Source organism: Hesperophylax consimilis, chromosome 29, assembly GCF_061612785.1.
Source record: "Hesperophylax consimilis isolate HC1 chromosome 29, BYU_Hcon_1.0, whole genome shotgun sequence".
NCBI classification, from domain to species: domain Eukaryota; kingdom Metazoa; phylum Arthropoda; class Insecta; order Trichoptera; family Limnephilidae; genus Hesperophylax; species Hesperophylax consimilis.
In genome coordinates, this window is record NC_142864.1 from 8,818,079 (window position 1) to 8,840,711 (window position 22,633).

The 22,633-nt window shown below is 39.1% G+C and overlaps 1 protein-coding gene across 1 annotated transcript in view; it reads right to left on the bottom strand.

The window, feature by feature from the left end:
• LOC149409853 (uncharacterized) overlaps nucleotides 1-22,633 on the bottom strand; it is a 79,425-nt gene that overhangs the window by 24,658 nt on the left and 32,134 nt on the right. The window contains exons 6-10 of the mRNA XM_089649090.1: nucleotides 20,680-20,807; nucleotides 20,143-20,317; nucleotides 19,449-19,558; nucleotides 17,912-18,817; nucleotides 13,631-13,794 (exon numbers count right to left, since the gene is read on the bottom strand). Of these exons, the coding sequence (XP_089505216.1) occupies nucleotides 13,631-13,794; nucleotides 17,912-18,817; nucleotides 19,449-19,558; nucleotides 20,143-20,317; nucleotides 20,680-20,807 (1,483 nt within the window). The remainder of the gene's footprint in view (nucleotides 1-13,630; nucleotides 13,795-17,911; nucleotides 18,818-19,448; nucleotides 19,559-20,142; nucleotides 20,318-20,679; nucleotides 20,808-22,633) is intronic.

Consider the following 22,633-nt stretch of genomic DNA (forward strand, 5'->3'; position numbering starts at 1 on the left):
CAGTACGATCACGGACTGACGCCGTCGAAGACCTGATTGCTGCGCAAGGCCTTTGTATCATTAACGAACAGAGTTCGTTCTTTACCTTTTCAAACACACTAGGAGAGAGCAACATTGATCTAACTCTTTGCTCTGGATCAGTTGCGGCCAGGATATCTAAATGGAGGGTCCATGAATGCGCAATAGTTTCGGATCATAGATTAATCACATTTACAATAGGTGTTAAGAAAACTGAAACTCCGAGATCCTCCTGGAATTTCAACACCTCAAGGGCGAATTGGGATAACTTTGGGGAGGCGCTACGAGATACATTAAGGGATTTTCATCACGTAGCAGCTAATGATCCGGACAATTTGGGGAACTTTTTCAATTCAGCCGTTGTATCTGCGGCTAATTCTTCTCTGGGCAGATCAAACCCAAAGACGAAAATTAGAACGCCGTGGTGGTCACCTGAGCTGACTTCGCTAAAGGGGGCCTATAAAGGAGCCTATAGGGCCTTGGGACTGTCCAGGAGGGGATGCTGTACGGAGGAGGAGACAGCTACCCTCCAGGCCGCTCTCAGGAGATCCAGGGCAACTTTCAAACATGCGGTTCTCCTTGCGAAACGAGCTGCCTGGCATAATTGGGTTAAAGATGTGGGCAACGCCAACCCGTGGGAAATCCACAGCGCAATTGAAAAATCCGTCAAGGGTTCGGATCGGTTTTTGTCTAGTCTAATTGGGAAGATTGATGGGAGGGACGCTGAGACTGTGGACGTGGCCTCTACTCTCAACACACTTTTGGGCAAGTTAGTCCCTGTAGAGTCAGTAATTGGGGAAAGTGACCACCAAAAACAGATTAGAAATCTGGCACGGCTTCCACCCAGAGACCTCGCCCAAGAGGATAGAATCACTCCTGTCACTAGAGCTGAAATTGGTGCTATAATTAAGGGTTTGGGTCCAAAGAAGGCACCAGGGCATGACAGACTTAATGGCGAGATAGTGAAGCATGTCTGGGTCCACGCTAAAGAGGAGCTCTTTCAAGTGATGGAATCGTGCCTGAGAAGAGGAATTTTCCCTTCTGAATGGAAGAGGGGCGTGCTCAGGATTATACCTAAAGGGAACGGCAAACCACTCACCGACGTAAAGGCTTATCGCCCGATAACCTTGCTCCCAATCCTCGGCAAGATCCTGGAAATACTAATTCGGCAGCGACTTCGCAGTACACTTTCACCGTCCAGTGAACTACAATTTGGTTTCGTCCCGGGTAAATCCACCGTGCACGCCATTTCGTTTGCGCTTAACTGGGTGAAGGTCTGCACAAAGAGGTACGTTGTAGCAATCTTCTTAGATATAACTGGTGCCTTCGACTTCGCGTGGTGGGACATGATACGCACAAAGGTTAAAAGTAGGAATTGTCCAAAACGCCTGTTTAAATCGGTTGACAACTACCTATCGGGACGAACTGTCTCGATATCCCATGGTGATTTTACTATAGAACGCGAAGTAAATATGGGTTGTCCCCAGGGCTCCGTTCTGGGACCTGAATTTTGGAATATTGACTTTGACGACTCCTCTAGGTTACCCTTGCCTGAAGGATGTATCATGATCGACTACGCGGATGATAAGATGTATCTTGTCTCGGGGAACAGCAGAAAGGAAATTGAAGAAAAGGCTGGTGATGGTTTGAACACCCTCCTTAAATGGGGGGAGAGGAATAAGATGACCTTCGCTCCCCACAAGACAAAGGGTCTCCTGATGAAGGGCTCTCTCAGTAGAAAAAGAAACCCTACCATCCGGATGGGAGACACCAACATCAAATTTGCAGACACGGTCAAGTATCTAGGTGTAACACTCGATCGATCGTCCTCATTTCTGGCTCATGTTAAAGATGTTTCAAGCAAGGCTCAGGCGCTGTTCCTAAAGCTGAGGAGACTCTCCACCGCTGAATGGGGACTACGCAATCCGGCACTACGTGCTCTGTACAGGGGCGTATACGTTGCGCAAGTTTCGTATGCTGCCTCTGTTTGGGAGCACCGCCTGGATAACTGCCTTATACTCCTCGCTCTTACTAGGGGCCAGCGAACTTCTTTGCTGGCACTATCTGGCGCATACCGTACTGTTGCTTCGGACGCTTTGCCAGTTTTGGCCGGCATTTTGCCAATCGATCTGGAGATTAGGGAAGTCTTAACCAAGCAGAGACTTTCCAGAGGATCCCCGGCAACCCATCTTGGTGTCGTTCTGACACCAGGTGGACCGGGAACTCTCCCTGGACTGCTTCGGACGATGAGGGACCTTTCGCTCAAAGAGTGGCAGGTCCGTTGGGATAGGTCGAGCATGGGAAGATGGACCTTTTCCTTCTTCCCATCAGTTAAACTCAGAATGGAAGGGGCCTTCCTCAAACTGGACCATCACATGACGCAGCTCCTCTCAGGACATGGGGAATTCAGGGGGAGGCTTCACAGCCTTGCCCTGTCTACCCATCCCAATTGCGCTTGTGGCAATACTTACCAGTCGGCCGAGCACATTCTGTGGCACTGTGAGATCTTGAAGGATGCCAGAGACGAAATGATAGACGGTCTGAATGTCCCCATTAGACCGGTGTGGAACACCGATCTTGTTTCTAACAGAGTTAATTTCGAATGTCTGAGGAAGTTTACTAGGATCTGGGTTGAGAGATGGTCTGTGCTTAGAGTCGCTGACTAGTGTGATAAGTGAGAACCCCTGGTGTATTGCTCCTGCTCCATGACTAATTCTTTTACAATTCTCCGATTATTGTTTATGCATTCTGTTCTTCTTATTTTTATTATTTTTCTTTCCTTACTGTACCAGCTGCTTCAGATGATTTTCTTTCGTTTACATTTCTTTTAAACAACTTGTATCCTATTTTCTTCTAATTTTCAGTTTTCTTTTCTTATGTTTTGTGTCTAAGGTAGACACACTGTCCTTTTTACAGACATTGCAGACACTCTTTATATATCTTTGCTTAGCTAATTATCTCTTTTACTTTGTCTTTTATCTTATACTTCACATACTGTCCTCTTTACAGACCATGCAAATGTTATTTTTATGCTTTCTACTTTTGTTTTACTTATTCTACCGATGTTCTTAAGTGGCACTTTTGGATTGTTTATTGTTTTTCTTTTTTTCTTTTCTTTTCTCGTTTTTTTTATATGTATTTTTTTTTTGGTTTTCTTTCTTTTTTTCAGTAACGGCAACGAGTTTACAGGCTAGAACTGAACTCCGTTGTTTGTTTTGTATTGTTTACTTTTCCCCAATAGGGGTTGGACAACGGGCCTCGTCCCCGCATGCACTGCTGGAGCTTCTTTTAATTTTTTGTTTTTACCGGGGGACTCCGCCAATCACCTGCGCCACCCCTGAGGAGCGTTGGTGGTCAGAGGGGTGACTGTGCGGATTGGGGTAACCTCCACCCTGCCTCCGACCTCCTGACGCTTCTTTCCCCTAGGTTCTTTAGGGTTTATCCCTCTTTTTCCCATGCTTATCTTCAGGGCACCACCGGGTGGTCGGCTAAGGGGTGTGGAAGTCCTGACCTGCACCAGTCACCCCAACCACCACCAATCTCTCAACAGGACTGCCAGACGTGGCTCGGCGAAACTCCCCCGTCACTCTATTATTTCACTTTGTTCTTTTTGTGCTTACAGGTACTGGAGTGTGGGTTCCCTCCACCAACTATTTGCCTGAAACTTGTTACTTGATTGTTTGATGCTTATTGTTCTGTGTTGTCTTTGGATTAATACCTGTAAGCGCTCGCATACCGCTTTCTAACACCGTATGCGGGGACATTGAAGGTCTAGCTTCATTTATATACTTTGTAGAGCCGTTTATTCAAAAATTAGATTCATGCGAGAGCTCCGAAGGGGTGACCATAAGTCACCTATACCGGGGTGGGACAGGGCGGGTGTAACCTTCAATATCCCAAAAAATAAAAACCGGCGACGACGAAGACTCCATGTTCATCCATTGATTGAGCAGAGAGCCGTTGCTGGAGACTTTGTCTTGTTATATGGCGAACCTCATCGATAACTCGACCTGTATCCACTTCGCGATTCGCCATGACTGTACACGCGACGACGTCTGCTCCGCTCGACACTAGAACGCTTGCTGAAAGCAGAGGCGCTCGTGCGATCGTCAGCGCCGACAGCTACGCGGCGCCGACGCGCTACGCGTACGGCCGCGTAGCCATCAGCGCTGACCACCTTGCGCGCCGATAGCTACGCGTCATTCAAAAACGCTTCCTAGAAGTTCATATATCTCGACCATCAGCGCCGACGGTGCGAGTGCGGTCGGCGTGACACTAAAATCAGCCTAACACGTGCATTAGGCATTTATGTTCATCATAAAACATCACTTAAAAAAAGTTCTTGTAAAAGACTCGATTCTCGGTACTCGATTCAAGTATCTACTGGAAGCGACATCCGTCATTCATCTATGCGAAGGTTTGTACGTAGGTACATGTTGCCGACATTTTGTAAACTCATCGGCGACTTCAGTCTAACCCCGCGACAGGTCGGGCTAGGTTGTTTCCACTCACATCATCGAGACTTTGAACATGTCGTCACCTGTGTCAGACATTTAGTAACAATACGTATGCTTTAGATCAGAGGTTCCCAAACTTTTTTGCCCCGTAGACCACTTGCCAAATATTTTTTTTTCCATAGACCCCCTGCCTGCCGAATATTGAATTTTCCCAAAACTATTAACGTCCCATGTGATAATCATTTATTTTTTTAGTAAAAAGATTCCCTTCCCTTGCCTGTCCAACAACCGGGTGGCGGTATAGTTGCTCTGTCTTTACATTGTGCAGACATGGGCACCCTTGTGAGGTATTACACCAAATGAAAATAAAGCAGGATAAGCAAGGGCAATTTCTTTCTGTAGCTAGCCCTACAGAACTGCCCCTTAAGTTCTTTGTCAGTGCTTATTCTGGTAATTTCTTCTTGTCACATGTTTTCCGATTCTTCAACGTTCCATTTTGATAGTCAAAATGTCCTCAAACTTAGTTTTGATGTCTGTGTAAAGTACATTTAAATGTTGAGCGTCATATTACCCTGGACGTTTTTCAAAAACAAGTTGGGGAACTAGGAAAATTCGCGGCTTCCGATGTGCAATGTTTTGCTTGAATGTATAAATTCTGATGAGAAAAGGAACATAGACTCTATTTATTATTATTGACAACTTTACAAAATATACAAACTTTACGAAATATAAAAATGCAAATATCAAATAAGTAATTTCTCAGTCTATTATACAGGGTGTTCGCGCAATATATATGGGATTGTTAGGTATGCATCCACAGGCTTAATGGACAAGTGTAATGTCAATACCAAATCCTGCAAATGTCCTACCTACCCTTTTACCCATCCCAAAATGTCACCATATTAAAAATATTGTTGCGACACATGTAAAATCTGACAAGTGGTGTCAGTTGCTTATCAGAGTTCGGAGTGATAATTAATATCAGACAGGGCGGTTATACATATATTTTGTGAAGTGAAATCAACTAATACTCCTGGAGACGTGTGATAGTCATCAACGGGTGAGTCCATCTTTCCTGCTTTCCAATCTGGGCTTATCTTGTGCTCCAGAAGCCCAGATTTATACCTTTGATTATTGCACTGTCCATCAGGTTTGTCGGATGCATAAATCGTCCCATAATCTATCATTCGGGGTAGTTTGGGACTGGTCCTTTGGGCGTGTGGCATAGGGCTTTAGCTCTGCACCACCTCTAAATATATAGTGGAGTCGCAGCTTCGCGACACCATTTTTGGTTCTTTCGAGCCGGATTACCAACGGGGTATTTAAAATTAACATATTTAAAGTTATAAATAAATATTATTTCCTCTTTATACTTTGTTAATTTGTATGTACTAGGTTGCATTTGTAATTATTGTTGTGTTTAAATTCCTACATACAATTAATCATGGCGACTAGCGATAGTACTCAGGATATTAAAATCAAGTTACTAGAATCGAAGATTAATTTGATGCATAATCGTGTTAATGAATTATATGAGAAAGGGAAAAGTATTGCGGACAGGGAGACGAGAAGTTCGGAGGATTTTGTTAAACAAACGGTTAATATAGCTACATATTATGCACAATTTAATACGTTGTGTGATGAATTTCATACACTTCAGTTGAAAAAGGATTCAAATTACAATATGAATTTCGATTTATGGAGTAAATTCGAAAATAAGTACTGTTTTGTAGTTTCTATACGCGAAAGCATTATAGCAAAGCAAGATTCATCACGTGATCGACAGAAATAAAATAATTCACCATTAATTAAGCTCCCACCGATCGAGATGCCATCGTTCGATGGTAATCAAGAGAATTGGTCGATATTTTATGAAGCTTTTAAATTAAACATTCACTCAAATGAAAATTTGAATACGTCGCAGAAGATGCAATATCTGATAGGGAAACTCCAAGGAAAGGCGTTATCAGTTTTTGCGGGAATACTTCCGAACGAACAAAATTATTTTTTAATTTGGGAAGCTCTCGAAAAGAAATATCAGGACAAACGCGTGCTAGGTACCTTTTATCTGAACAATATTTTGAATTTAAAATTATTGGCACCTAGTAACCCAAATGAGTTAAATAATTTTATCGAACGGTTTGCGTCTTCCATAGCTGCACTCAAGGAATTAGGTATTGATGACCTAACCGATTTTATAATATTACATGTTGCACTGAAAAAATTAGATATACAGTTGGTGCAAAATTTCGAAATGTCTATACGGGAGAAAGCTATACCTACATATACCGATTTAATAGAATACATTCGGTCGCATGTTAAAATCCTAGAACGAACTGGGCAAAATGATAATAAAGTTGTTAATAATAAAAACAAAGTTACGCATTCATTCGCTGTGGTCGAACCGAAGTCAAGTAATAATAATCGTAACAGGTGTCGGAAATGTAATCATTCTGATCATGTTGAATTGTTTAAATGTGAACAATTTAACGAATTAAGACCAAATGCTCGCTTTCAGTTTGTGAAATTAAATAATTTATGTGTAAACTGCTTAAGCGATAAACATAAAACTGTGAAATGTCCATCTAAATCGGATTGTAGAATTTGTAAAAAACGACATCACACCGCTCTGCATTTTGAGAGCACGATGAATACTGAAAGTCAATCGAAAAACGAAGCCATTACATTAATAGCGCGTAATCATAAACATCATAATAATTTTTCTGCAGGTAATATAGCTACGAATGTACTACTGTCAACCGCGCAGTTATTTGCTTATGACAATAAAAATAATCAAGTAACCGTAAGGTGTTTCATTGATTGCGCCTCGCAACAAAATTTAATCAGTTTAAACACTTGTAATGAATTAAATCTTAAAATAATTCCTTTAAATAATTCAGTAGTTAAAAGTGTTGGTTCAGTAGAGACACCAATATTGGGACACGTTGCGTTAAAAATTAAATCCCGCGTTTCAGAAGATACTTATAAAATTAGTCTATTAGTTGTCGATAAAATAACTGATAAGCTTCCTACACAACATGTTGACACAAAGTCATGTGAGCATTTAGTGGGTTTAAACTTAGCGGATGAATCCTGGAACGTTCCATCCGATGTTGATATCTTATTAGGTGCACAGTTATTTCCATATATTCTGCTGGGGAATAAGGTTTTATCTAAACATAATACGAATGCACCACCGGCTATACAGACAGTATTCGGGTATATTGTAATGGGTGAAATACCTACGTGTACGCCGGAGGTTTCGTGGACGTTCGGCCCCATAACCAATGTAGATTTATATAATGCGTTATCCAAGTTTTGGACGATGGAAGACATGCCTATTAAGTCGTTGATGAGTGCTGAAGATGCAGAATGTGAAAAAATGTACCTCGAGTCAGTCCAACGGGATGAATCGGGAAGGTATATTGTATCTTTACCGTTTAAGATAGATCCTCATAATTTAGGTGATTCGCGCCGTGTCGCGCAGCGTCGATATGAATATTTAGAACGGAAATTTAATACGTCGCCAGAATTGCATTGCAGTTATAATGAAGTAGTTTCTGAATATCTGGAAAAGGGATATATGAGGGTTGAAGTTCCGTCTTCATCTAATATTGATGAGGGATATTTCATTCCCCATCACGCAGTAATTCGTAAAGATAAATCAACAACTAAAACTCGTGTTGTATTAGATGCAAGTACAAAGACCAGTTCAGGGTTGTCACTTAATGATATTTTGTATACAGGTCCAAATTTGCAATCTAATTTATTTACACTTTTAATTAAATTTCGCTTATTCGCTGTAGCATTAACCGCAGATGTTAAGCAAATGTATCTACGTATAATGGTAACGGAAAGCCATCGTAAATATCAAAAAATTCTTTATAGATTTCACGAAGATGAACAAATCGGAGTTTATCAATTTAATTCACTCGCGTTTGGTTTGAACTGTTCACCATTTCTAGCAATGCGAACTATACGGCAGCTAGCGAGCGATGAAAGAAATCGTTATCCGAAAGCGGCGGAAGTTGCAATTAATGATTTATATATGGACGATTTTGTATATTCTGTAAATACTATAAGTGAAGGCATCACTTTGGCTACAGATTTAATGGCGATGTTCAAGTGTGGAGGATTTGAATTAGTCAAATGGTCGAGTAATTCTCCTCATTTACTGGCCCAATTACCAGAGTCGCACCGCGCGACAATGGATTTTTCGGATAAATGTAGCATTTTAGGATTAAAATGGGATCCGATATCTGATTGTTTTTGATTTATGATATGTCCGACGGAGGAAAAAACTATATGTAAAAGATCAATTCTTTCCACAATAGCTCGTTTATTCGATGTATTAGGTTTGGTTGCTCCGGTAATTTTATATGCCAAATTACTTTTACAAGAGCTGTGGTTAGAGAAAGTAGGATGGGACGAGGAACTACCCCAAAGTATTGTTAATAGATATGTCAAATTCAAGGAAGAATTACCGATGCTTTCTAATTTAAATTTACCTCGATATTTGGGAGTAAAGGAGGACTGCACGATAAATATTATCGCCTTCGCAGATGCGAGTATGAAAGCATACGGTTGTGTAATATATCTTCATGTCACGGATAAGGGTGGCAACACTACAATGAATTTGATATGTTCTAAATCCAAGGTGGCCCCTCTGAAAACAGTGTCGCTCGCTCGATTGGAATTATGCGCTGCGCTTATTTTATCTAGACTCGTTAGATCTATTATAGATACTTATAGAAATCGCGTTTGGATAAACGATATATTTGCTTTTTCAGATTCAAAAATAGCACTTTCTTGGATTCACTCGTCCCCTCACCGGTGGCAAACTTTTGTAGCTAATCGAGTTAGTGAAATTCAGGAAAATTTACCCGCGAAACATTTTTATCACATAGATGGCGTTACCAATCCTAGTGATTGTTTATCACGAGGACTACTGCCTGCTCAGCTGGTCGATCATTCTCTTTGGTGGCACGGTCCGCCCTGGGCTGCGAACCCAGTATCCGAGTGGCCTGTCGAAAGATTTTCCCCCTCACGAGAGGAGGAGAATACTTTGGAATTGAAAAAATCGCATACATTTACGATAACGTCAATAGAGGAAAATTCTCCGATATATAATCTCGCTTTAAAAATTTCCTCATGGCCAAAACTGCTGAGAATTGTGGTATATATTTTACGATTTATGCGAAAGTTATCACGCTCAACAGTTATAAATTCCACGGAATTAAACATTGCTGAAATGAATGTATTAAAAGCTTTACAGAATAGGTATTTTAGTGCCGATATACAATTGATACAGAGGGATAAATTATGCTCACCTTCAATCCGAAAACTAAACCCGTTCCTAGATCATAATGGCTTGTTACGTATAGGTGGTAGATTAACAAACGCGAATATACCTTTTGAAAACAAACATCCAGTACTTTTGCCAAGACAGGATCATATTGTCGATATAATTATAGACTTTCACCATCGTGTGAATTGTCATACTGGTGCACATCTCCTTATGTCAATAATTAGACAGCGTTATTGGATCTTATCGGGGAGAAATCTAATACGCAAAAGAGTACATGCTTGTAATTTCTGTTTTAAAACTGCACCTTCTAATATTATACCGCTAATGGCAGATTTACCTACAGCTAGAGTTCAGGAAGCAAAGGCATTTACACATACGGGTGTAGATTTTGCCGGACCAATAAATATAACCCTTTCTAGGCGTCGTGGGGTAAAAAGTCAAAAGGCATATATATGTCTATTTATTTGTTTAACAACGAAGGCTATACATATGGAAGTGGTATCAGATCTAAGCACGGACAATTTTTTAAACGCATTTAAGCGTTTTCTATCCAGACGCGGACCGGTTTCGTGTATGTACAGTGACAATGCGACAAATTTCATAGGCGCAAAGAATTGTCTGGATGACTTATATAATTTTTTAGAGGCAAATTCAACTAAAGAAGTTCTTCGCAATGAATTTAACATTCGGAGAATTGAATGGAAGACGATTCCACCCCGCGCTCCTCACTTTGGAGGATTATGGGAGTCAAATATTAAATGCATTAAATCGCATCTGTATAGGGTTGTGGGTACTCAACTTTTATGTTATGAAGAGCTTCTCACAGTTCTGACACAAATAGAGGCTGTACTTAATTCACGGCCATTATGTTTATTAAGCAGTTCTCATTATCCAGAAGCTCTTACTCCGGCTCATTTTCTGATGTCTACCCCGATTCAGCATCTACCTGCTTATGATTTGACTAATGAACGCATTAGTCTACTGAAAAGGAAAGAGCTTTTGGACCACCTCGTTCAATCTTATTGGAAGAAGTGGCATATAGAGTATCTTCACTCTCTGCAGATGAGAAAAAAATGGAATAGTCCCGCGAATAACATTCTAGTAGGTACCATAGTATTGGTGCATCAAGAGGATGCGCCTCCACTTTATTGGCCGGTGGGCGTTGTTGAGGAGGTGTTCCCTGGTAAAGACGGAGTGGTTCGTGTCGCACGCGTAAGGACCCCTTCCGGGAACTTTAAACGACCAGTCGTAAAATTGTCTCCTTTGCCTACACAATAAGTATTATTTCTTTATTTCATTATTTTATAAATTCTCGTTTTAACTTTGTAATATTAATAGCGTATTGATTAGAATATTTATATTTCATCTTACTTCGTTTTACATTTAATTTTTTACTTTATTTGAAAGTACTTAAAATTTCGGAAGGTACTTTCAACGCCGGGAGAATGTTCGCGCAATATATATGGGATTGTTAGGTATGCATCCACAGGCTTAATGGACAAGTGTAATGTCAATACCAAATCCTGCAAATGTCCTACCTACCCTTTTACCCATCCCAAAATGTCACCATATTAAAAATATTGTTGCGACACATGTAAAATCTGACAAGTGGTGTCAGTTGCTTATCAGAGTTCGGAGTGATAATTAATATCAGACAGGGCGGTTATACATATATTTTGTGAAGTGAAATCAACTAATACTCCTGGAGACGTGTGATAGTCATCAACGGGTGAGTCCATCTTTCCTGCTTTCCAATCTGGGCTTATCTTGTGCTCCAGAAGCCCAGATTTATACCTTTGATTATTGCACTGTCCATCAGGTTTGTCGGATGCATAAATCGTCCCATAATCTATCATTCGGGGTAGTTTGGGACTGGTCCTTTGGGCGTGTGGCATAGGGCTTTAGCTCTGCACCACCTCTAAATATATAGTGGAGTCGCAGCTTCGCGACACCACAGGGTGTCCGGAAACTCGTAGTACAAGCGGGAAACTGGTGAATCTACATCACATTTGGAGTCGATTTTGTAGTTTTTTTAATTTTTATTTGAGCTTTCGTTATCGAGTAAATCGAGTTTGAAGTTTTTTTTTTTTTTTTTAATCAAATTCTTATAAATTATTACTGAAGATCAAAGTACCTAACTAATTAAAACTATTTGAAAGTAAAACAAATGAAGAAACTCGGATTTGAAGCATTATTTTGAAATCACCCTTCATTTAACCCGGTGTAATCATAAAATATTTCTGCTCTGCAAACACCAGAAAAAACTTTAACCCTAAAATAGCCGAAAAATATATTTTTTTGGTTTTTTTTTTTTTTTTTTTGAAAATGCTCAAATCAAAAATCTTTATGTTTTTTTGGGTTCCCCATGTGGTGTAGATTCTCCAGTTTCCCGCTTGTACTACGAGTTTCCGGACACAGTGTATTTGTGTTAGGTCTATTGTGTCATTTACGGAACTCCTAAATGTTGACTTGAGGTAAATGGGGATCAGCTCGTATGTACCCCCATTTGAATCTCGTGGACCCCCAAATTTTTTTCTCGCTGACATAGACCCCCAGCAAGCCGATATGGACCCCTGGGGGTCCATATAGACCACTTTGGGAACCTCTGCTTTAGATCAATGCAAAAAAATGACAGCTACAGCAACAACAGTTTGATTGTGAGTGAGGTTATGAAAGCATTCTAGTTATGATAATTCAACAATTCAACAATGATTGGTGGAGACGCGGGTCTCGTGATTCGAGTAGCAACATACAGTAGAACCTCGTTAATTCGAAATCCACGGGACATCAAAAATCAAATTTCGAATTAGCGAATTCCCACGTAATTCAAAATTTTATGAAAAAAAAAAAAAAAAAATACGCCGAAATTCGATTTTCTCGGCTGCCTCGTCAAATCCGGGTGGTATTTTAAGAGTAAATTCGTATTAATATCAATTATTTCTTTATTTTCGCGGCCGATTACCGTAGCGGCCGGCCCTTTAAATTCAGATATTCGTAAAAATGCTATATATTTACGCGTAAATCGAGATTTCGCGGCCGATTTCGGTCGCGGCCTACCTTTTAAATTGAGATATTTGTAAAAATACGATATATTTACTCGTAAATCGAGATTTCGAGGCCGATTTCTGTCGCGGCGGGCCATTTGAAATTCAAATATTCGAAATAAATTCGTGAATATACGATACATTTACGCGTAAATCGAAATTTCGCGGCTGACCCTTTAAATTCAGATATTTGGTGTAAACTCGTAAAACTACGACATATATCCGCGTAAAACGTATTTTCTCGGCCCTTCAAACTCAAATATTCGAAATAAATTTGAAAAAATACGACATTCCAGTGTAAATCGATTCAGATTTACAAAATAATAATACTAATTTTCGGCGTTTTACCGCCACGGCTGACTTTTAGATTCAGATTTACGAAATATTATGATTTATTTTCGCAAAAATCAAATTTTTTCGAACAAATTTTCGTGTGCGGACAAAAATTAATTTCGAATTACGAATTAACGAATTTCGAATTAAAAAACCATTTTGTATGAAAAAAATTTTTGCGGAAATTTTTTTGGAAAAAATTTCGAATTACGCGTTTTTTCGAATTATTGGGGTTTGAATCAACGGGGTTCTACTGTACTATGTACAGCCTGTTGCGACAGTTGTTTGCGACAAGAGTATTGTATACTTACGCATCCCTGTGGAAGAAGGGGTTTGTCAATATTTCTTGAATTTGATGCAGTGACATATCATATAATATGTTTATAAGTGTAAGTGGCATAAGACTTATCTAAGTTTAAGTGGCATGTGGCACATCTGTGTACGAATTAGTAATATTTTGCATGACTTACCCTTCCCCTCTCCACGAGGTTGGTGATCATGACCAGTACGGCCACGCGGTGGTCCCAGACCATTCGCCAGAAGGCGGGCAGCGTGCCGGGCGTGGGGCCTTGCGTGCCGATGTATCTCCTCCGGTCCAGCAGCCACGAGGACTTCACGCGGTACGATTCTCCGCCTGGAAACAAAAGACATGTTATTACATGGCGGAATGATTTGTCTCTGTTAATCAAATAGAAGAAATGGGACTATAAATTCAAATCAAAAACTCTTAAATTCAATTAGTTAAAATACCCATGGTTTTGCATAAATTTCGACCACCCAAATGTATTATAAACAAAGAAAAGTGTACCGGGGGGTGGGACTTGCTTTTTATACTAATCTAGTTTTACACCGAGCTTGACGAAATTTTGCACACTTGACCTTCAAAACAGGAGGAAGGTGACTGTCTTCATGAGAATTCGAAAAACAACTCCACCCCACAATTTTGATATATACTACATCTGATGATGAAAAAACTCCACTAGTCTTCAGCTAGTCTATTTAAATAAAAAAGAATGTTGGTAGCGTGGATTTGATTTTGCACACTAAATAAGAGGAAAATTACTGTCTATTTACGATAAACTGCCGGGGACTTCAGCTAGTGTTTTATGAATGGCATTAAAAAGAATTTACTAAGTAAGAATATCATCCTTAGAACATAATTAGGTATTCCAAGAGAATCCGTGGACTATAATTTGTTATTGAACTGGACTAATCTCGTAAATTTATCAGATCGCAGAAAAATCTGTGATCTATTAATATTATATAAAATAATTCACTCGGTCCTGGATACCCCTGATTTAATAGAACTAATACGATTTCATTGCCCTGGTCGCGCTAACAATAGACTGACTCTACCGTTCTACTATAATAACACACATACATTATCACATTATTACTCACCAATCAGTCGATTACACATTTTGGGAAATGAACATGCCAACATCGGCGACATTTATTTCTTAAAATTACCGCAATATAAACATGCACTCAAAAATTATTTTTCCATAATGTAACTTTATATACGCAATATGGACATGTTGAAATGAAATGAGGATATTTCTCATTGTTCTTTTTTTGTTATTTTTGGTTGTGATACACAAAATAATTGTATGTTATTTTTAAGTTTAAAACTACTATTATGTAATGATATTATTTTTCTTACTTTTGTACTCTATTATATGTTTATTTATAAAAGGCAGTATAGCCGTTTATGTATTTAAAAATAAAAAATAAAAATATAATATACATATATTGCGACAGCAGTTTTTTTTTATAAATACAATAATGCTTCTAAATATGCCACATAACAGTGACAGCCGACAGTAACGCCCAACAATATAAAGGTAGATTTCAATTCGAATAATGCTTTCAATAGCTTAGTGTCTATGGGTGGTTATTTCAAACTTTTTGTCTCTTTCTCTACTAAGGCGTACTGCATAAAACCGCTTTTACCCCAGTAAAGTGATGATTCCCAAATATGTATCGGTTGGGTAAAAATATTAACTTACTTTCCTGTATATCGTCTCAGGATAATTTGTTCAGTTTTTTGAACAAACAGCAATTATCCATGGTCAATTGTTCGCTTTTCGGAACAGCTCGTATGGTATAGAAATCGTTGCGTAAGCACAGAAAACCATAATCAAAATAATCCTTAGGCTACCTCTAATTAAAGACTCCAACTTAATCTTTAATATTATGAATGTGTTTGACGTTCGGCAGATCTACGCAAAAACAATCCTCACGCACCTTTATACAAACATACATAAATACTACACAAAAAGTTTAAATACTCTCTGTACTCGAAACAATAACAAAGACAAACATTCAGACATGAAATTTTAGGTACATTGCAACAAGATTGTACAATACTCTTCCAGAGAACATAAAAAAATGTGATAATCAAATAATTTTAAAAATAACATTATAATTTTGATCAAAAGTAATAACGGGGCCTTTACCAGTGCCCTCACCCAAATTCGAAATTATTAGATAATGAAAAGCCTACAAAAGTAAGGTGGCAGTAATGTTTGTGATAAGATATGTTTTTTATTTTCGTTACAGTAGAACCCCGTTAATTCGAACCCCGATAATTCGAAAAAACGCGTAATTCGAAATTTTCGCCAAAAAAATTTCCGCAGAAAATTTTTTTCATACAAATTTTTTTTTAATTCGAAATTCGTTAATTCGTAATTCGAAATTTATTTTTGTCCGCGCACGAAAATTTGTTTGTGTAATTCGAAATAATTCGATTTTTGCGAAAATAAATCATAATATTTCGTAAATCTGAATTTAAAAGTCAGCCGTGGCGGTAAAACGCCGAAAAATGTATTTTTACGTGGTTATACATCGTCCTAATAAGTATTATTATTTTGTAAATCTGAATTGATTTACACTGGAATGTCGTACTTTTTCAAATTTATTTCCAATATCCGAGTTTGAAGGGCCGAGAAAATACGTTTTACGCGGATATGTGTCGTAGTTTTACGAGTTTACACCAAATATCTAAATTTAAAGGGTCGGCCGCGACGAAACTCGGCCACGAAATTTCGATTTACGCGTAAATGTATCGTATATTTACGAATTTATTTCGAATATTTGAATTTAAATGGCCCGCTGCGACGGAAATCGGCCGCTAAATCTCGATTTACGTGTAAATATATCGTATTTTTACGAATTTTTTTCGAATATCTGAATTTTAAAGAGCCCACCGCGACGGAAATCGGACGCGAAATTTCAATTTACGCGGAAATATATCGTATTTTTATTAACTTTACTTCGAATATCCGAGTTAAAAAATACGGCGCGACGGAAATCGGTCGAAAAATTTCGATTCACGCCGAAATATGACATATTTTTACGAATTTACTTCAAATATCTGAACTTAAAAGGCCGGCCGCAACGAAAAACTGCCGATAAAATTCGATTTACGCGGAAATATATTATATTTTTACGAATTTACATCAAATATCTGAATTTTTAGGGTCAGATCGCATTCTCGATTTAAACGGAAATATGTATATCGTATTTTTGCGAATTTATTTTGAATAACTGAATTTAAAGAGCCAGCCGCGACGGAATACGGCCGCGAATTCTCGTTTTACGCGGAAATATATCGTATTTTTACGAATTTAAATTCAAATATTTGAAATAAAATAAAGATAAGTAAAATAAATAAATACTGCGAAATCTCGATTTACGCGGAAATATATCCTATTTTTACGAATATCTCAATTTAAAGGGTAGGCCGCGACCGAAATCGGCAGCAAAATCTCGATTTACGCGTAAATATATAGCGTTTTTACGAATTTATTGCGAATAACTGAATTTAAAGGGCCGGCCGCTACGGTAATCGGCCGCGAAAATAAAGAAATAATTGTTATTAATACGAATTTACAACTAAAATACCACCCGGATTTGAAGAGGCGGCCGAGAAAATCGATTTTCGGAGTATTATTTTTTTCCATAAAATTTCGAATTACGTGGGAATTCGTTAATTCGAAATTTGATTTTTGATGTCCCGTGGATTTCGAATTAACGAGGTTCTACTGTATCAGTAATTTTAGTTCAAGTTTAGACAAAAAACGTAATGTGATCCATTTTTAAAACTTTTTATATTTGATTTCAAAATTTTAATATTAGAAAAAATATAATATGATTATATCCCATTTATTTTGATTTTAATTATTGTAGACAATATTAGCGATTCCTAAAGGAAAATTTGAAAAAGAAAAAACAGAAAAAGATACAGCCACATCTAGGAGTCGAACCCAGGACTCTTGCCTTGCCGGGGCACCGCTCTACCACTGAGCTAATGAGACCCTATCTCCTTCCGTCATATTTAACTGTTTCATACTTCGAATAAGAACTACCAACATTGTCTTCATTTTCTCACAGCACATTTTTATTGGCTGCTGTCTTTATGTATGATCGCAAGATTCAACCCAAACTAAATGCAATCTAGTGACTTAGATAAACATATCTTATTTTTATTTCAAATTTTACTTTAGGAATTGTTAATATTGTCTTAATTAATAATTAAATCTTACAATTTGAGGTTTTACTTATTAATTTATTTCAAAAATAAAATTTTATTGAGAAGCGGAAATACACACAAATTCTCTGACTATCTGACAGCATCTTTAAAAAAAGGAATGGTCGATATGCCTAAATTTCCTCTTAAGGTAACAGCAAAGAATATGCACTGTTGGCCAATGTTTTAATAATTTAATTAAAATGTTATGGAAACTTACCAATCTGAGCGTAGAGATCATCCAAATCATCCAATGTCTCGTCCGCAGCCTCCTTGGCCAGTCTGTTTGCCTCTTCCAGTCTTTCTGCCTCTCGCGCCTTCTGCAACTCGCGTTCCGAGTCCACAATACCCGAAAACTCTATGTTCAAGAACGCCCCCTCAATCTTCGGCACCCCATTCAGGGGGCTCGAATCGTTATTCACAACCACCGAGGAATTCTTACTGTGTCCCCTACTGCCCGTCTTTTTATCTATGATAATATCTCTGGTATCGGCGGACGTCGAGCGCTTTTTACCTTTGGACTCTTTAACCGATTTGGTGTCACTCTTTGTATCATTCTCAGCTTTTTCTTTTTCCTTTTCCGCTTCTTTTTTATCCAAATTAATCGACAGACGACATGTGTTTGGCAAAATTTCTAGACCCGGCGAAGTGACTTTGCGATCGCCGTTCAATTCGAGGGTTAGTTTGTCTTTGACGACATTGCCGCTGGGTATTTTAGATTCAAACGGACCGAGCGAAATGCGCGGATCGACCGTGTTGTAACCTTGCGGGATTTTGGACTCTAGCGAATGCCCTTCGACATTGTTCGGCAAGAGAGGTTGCGAGATCTTAGCGTCTAGATTTGCTTGTCTCGTCATAATTTCTAATTTTGTCGCTTCCGCGTCTAGTTTCTTTTTGTGAGCGAGCTTTCTTCGCTCGTTCTGTTGAATGATGAACTTGGCGAGTTCGGCGTCTATCTCGGCCACGATGCCGTCGATGAAGTTGGCATTGACATAATCTGCATGTGGGGAGGTGTCGCTGGCCTGGTGAGGGGGGGAGGGTTTGGAGGTGCAGGAGCGGCGGTGATCCCGGCCAGGGTCGCAGTTGCAGGAGGAAGAGGGGAGTAGACACACTCGGGAATGGTCATCTGAAAGTAAATCATTTATGAATTATGGACGAGAATTTTCGGCATTAATCATAGATGTACGCCACAAGCTGATGGAACAACAATTGAAAGAACAATACCACATGCCAAATAAACTTAAACAAGCGGTGATATATGATCTGAGATTTTCACGGTATTATCGTGATTAATTTTTGGGTCACCATGCCATATTGTTCTTCCTCCTTATATAGTCAATGTTTCAGGAGCGCTAAATTGGAACCGGCCATTACTTTAAATTTGTTCTTGAAGTCCTGGAAAGACCCAAAACGCATCGAGCACGCCTAATTAAGAAGGTGACTGAAATCCATAAAAACTTCATTAATATTAATAGGATTCCATGATATTTCATCAAAATGAAAATTCAACACACCTTTAAAAAGTCATATAGAGTCATTAAAAGTGATAAAAACTAGGTTTAATAGTTACATACCTATGTAACCTTTTGTTTCATTACTTTTCATGTCTTTATATCACTTTTTGTAGGTGTGTTGAATTGTCATTTTGATGACATACCTGGTCACCGTAGTGATGATTTATATTTTTTTAATTTACAATATTTGTACTTTGTATGTGAAGTAGTCCTTTTGTGCGTAATGAAATAATATGTACTCACAGGCAGTGATGTTCAGATAACGATTTTTGTGACGGTTATCCGGATGTTGGCTGTGATGAGAAGTGTGACCCAACAGGGCAGACTTGGACTGGATCAGCTCATACTCTTTACTGGAAACAGAACAAAGACACGAGGTCAGTTGCTGATGTACAAACTCCGTACTGACAAGTGGCTCAAATACCAGTACTGGAATGAATGAGACAAGTGAGACAAACAACAAGCGACCAAGGCAACTGCTCTCAATATGGGTACACACTCAATGAGGGAGTTTCTTTAGTGGTAGGTGTTGAGGATCATGTTGTAATCACTATAATTGCCGCGGTTAAGCAGGCTCATAGTCCTGCACTGCAATAAAAGTATTGGATTTCACGCTTCATGGAGTGAGGTCTTGGTGGCGGATGCTTTGCCCACCAGCTGCTTTGCAGGCCGGATTGGGAGAAGCCGGTTGACGGAGACTCTCTGATCTCTCAATGTCAGAGGGTCTCCAGGGGTCTGTCAAGGGAATAAGCTGAAATGATGGGAAGAAAGTGCAGATACGCAGGGAGTATTCGTAATACCATGTTGTAGAATCAAGCGATTATCAATGTGTTACTGTCAAGGGAATAATTTGAAATTATGGGACCTTGATGAGAAGAAGTTTAGGGTGTTAAATGCCATGTTGTGGAAGCTAGGAGACACTATTTGCTTGGATTACCTGAAGCCAATGTCCCCATCCTGATGCAGGGCGGCCGTGTGTGCCAGGAACCTGTCCACTGGTACTGGAGGGTGCAGCGCGTCCCACAGTTGTTCCCGGGAGCCCCCAAGCCCTCCTCCCGCCTTCAAAGCCCCTTCCGCAGCTCCCCAGAACACCACGGCATGGGCAGGACTCACTGCAAAGCAAGAAAAAATTACATTTTTACGAGAGAATCGGGTGAGGCGTAAATATTTGATTAACTTATCAACAGTATGAACATGTGCAGGTGGGATTTCTTCCTCCTCAAATGCTCTCCATTGATTGCGGTCCCTCACAATCGCCTACAGTGCTTCCAGTCCTGCTCCAACCCTCTTCAACACAGTTTATTCACCATTTCCCCGGTTTGCTCCTCACTGGCTGTCACCGAGTTTAACATGTTAAACGTCGGAGTAGGAAAAATTTGAAATACCCCTAAATATCAGGCGAGAATTTAATTTTCATTCTGCGGTAATCTTTTTGTTATGAAGAAGAACCAAGAAGTGTGAACAAAGAACAGACCTGCTTTCTTGGCTGCGTTGGCCTGCACATCCGGCTTGTTGGTGGCGCCCCCCTCCCCGCAGCCCTCACCGCCCCCTCCCTCCTCAAGGAATAGGTAGGACATGGGGTAACACTTCTTGAACGCCGTCCTGCAATGGAGAGAATTATAATTAATAATAGCCTGGCTAGCAGATCACGGGGCATATCGTCGCCACGCCCACACTTATAGCACGTCATCTTTTTAGGTGTGACAGGTCTGTATGGGATTATATAAAACGCTTTGAACTTATAACGTAATCTGTCACCCCCTTTAACCTCGATCAAGTGAATCAAATATTTGAGTCAGGTCATACCAAGAGTCATCAAGAGAGTTAAGCACCACAATATTTGATTTATTTTTGTTTTGCTTAGTTTATGTATCATCTTTCTCTATACACACAAATAAAAGGCAATGTAGGTATGTGTGTGTCCTATAGATTAAAAACTACAGGGTTTTCCAATAAGAGGTGTTATTTTGAATAACCCGCTATTTCGGTATATGTTACTTTTGAAGCTATCATTTTTTGACATTTGACAAGTAGAAACTACACCTTTAATAAATAGGAAGGATACACGCTTCAACAACGCATTGAAATTATTAAAATTCACTTGAGTGAATCAAATGCAAATCATCTTGAGTGATGAGGCCCATTTCCACCTCGGTGGCTTCGTCAACAAGCAAAATTGTCGCATCTGGGGCTCGGAAAACCCAAGAGTTATTGTTGAAAAGCCTCTCTATCCTCAACGTGTGACTGTTTGGTGCGGTTTATGGTCCGGCGGAGTCATTGGACCTTACTTTTTCGAAAATGAGGCTAGGGCAACAGTTACGGTGAATGGATTGCGCTATCGAGAGATGATTAATGATTTTTTATGGCCGGAATTGGATGGTATTGATCTGGACAACATTTACTTTCAACAAGACGGCGCTACGTGCCACACAAGCAACGAAACCATTGATCTTTTACAGTTGAATATCAAAATAACACCTCTTATTGGAAAACCCTGTATTATATTTATAGAAAGTAGAGAAAAGTCAAGCAGTAATATATAAAGCAGTCCTGGAATGGGAAACTTTCCTAGTTGGACAGGCAAAGCTTCCGAATACCTAATATCTTTAAATAAATAAATAAAAATTCAATCTGGCTATGTTTGTTCTGGGAAAACTTGAAAAGTAGTCGACAGATATTGCTGAAATTTTTGAAAATTTTGTTCTTCTTAGTGTCAGGAGTGTTAAGAGAGTGATTTGAATGGTATAAAGTAGTGAATGATATAAAAGTCGAGGATGCCCGTGGAAGACATGGCACGATTAAATGTAAAAAAAAACTTCAAAATATTAACTATGTATTTCAATTTTTTACAATAATATCATTTCCACCTTAAAGACGCACCCAGTTTTAAGGTACACCAGAATTTGCAACCTTATAACATTACGCTAAACCATATATAACTCCCGAGCAGCGCCGAGTTAACATCGGCTACTTGATTATAAATTAAAATATATTTAAATACTTGATAAACAATTGAATTTGAAGGGCACTCTGTTCAGTGTTTCCTGAAATTCACAATAGACGGCATTGCAGTGTCACTTTGGACAAAGAAATTCAAATAATGATTGTTACTTGTACTTGAATTAAAAAACCTGATAATCATTATAAAATTGGTTTCCTTAGGATCTAGTTGAAAATTCGAATTTACTTAACAAAAAAACCATAATTGCAAAAAGTGCCCATTGTTTTCTGATGGATTGATATGCAAACTACATGGAATTACCAGAGCCTTACTATTGCAGGAAGGCGTAGCTTTTCAGGATAATGCATCTTTCAATATACGTTTAGGCAATTTTTTATCACAATCAAAAGTCGCACGCATAATTATTTTTATTATTTCTCAGGGTATTTGCAAATGTCCAACAACGTGTCTGCCGAGATAGAGCTGT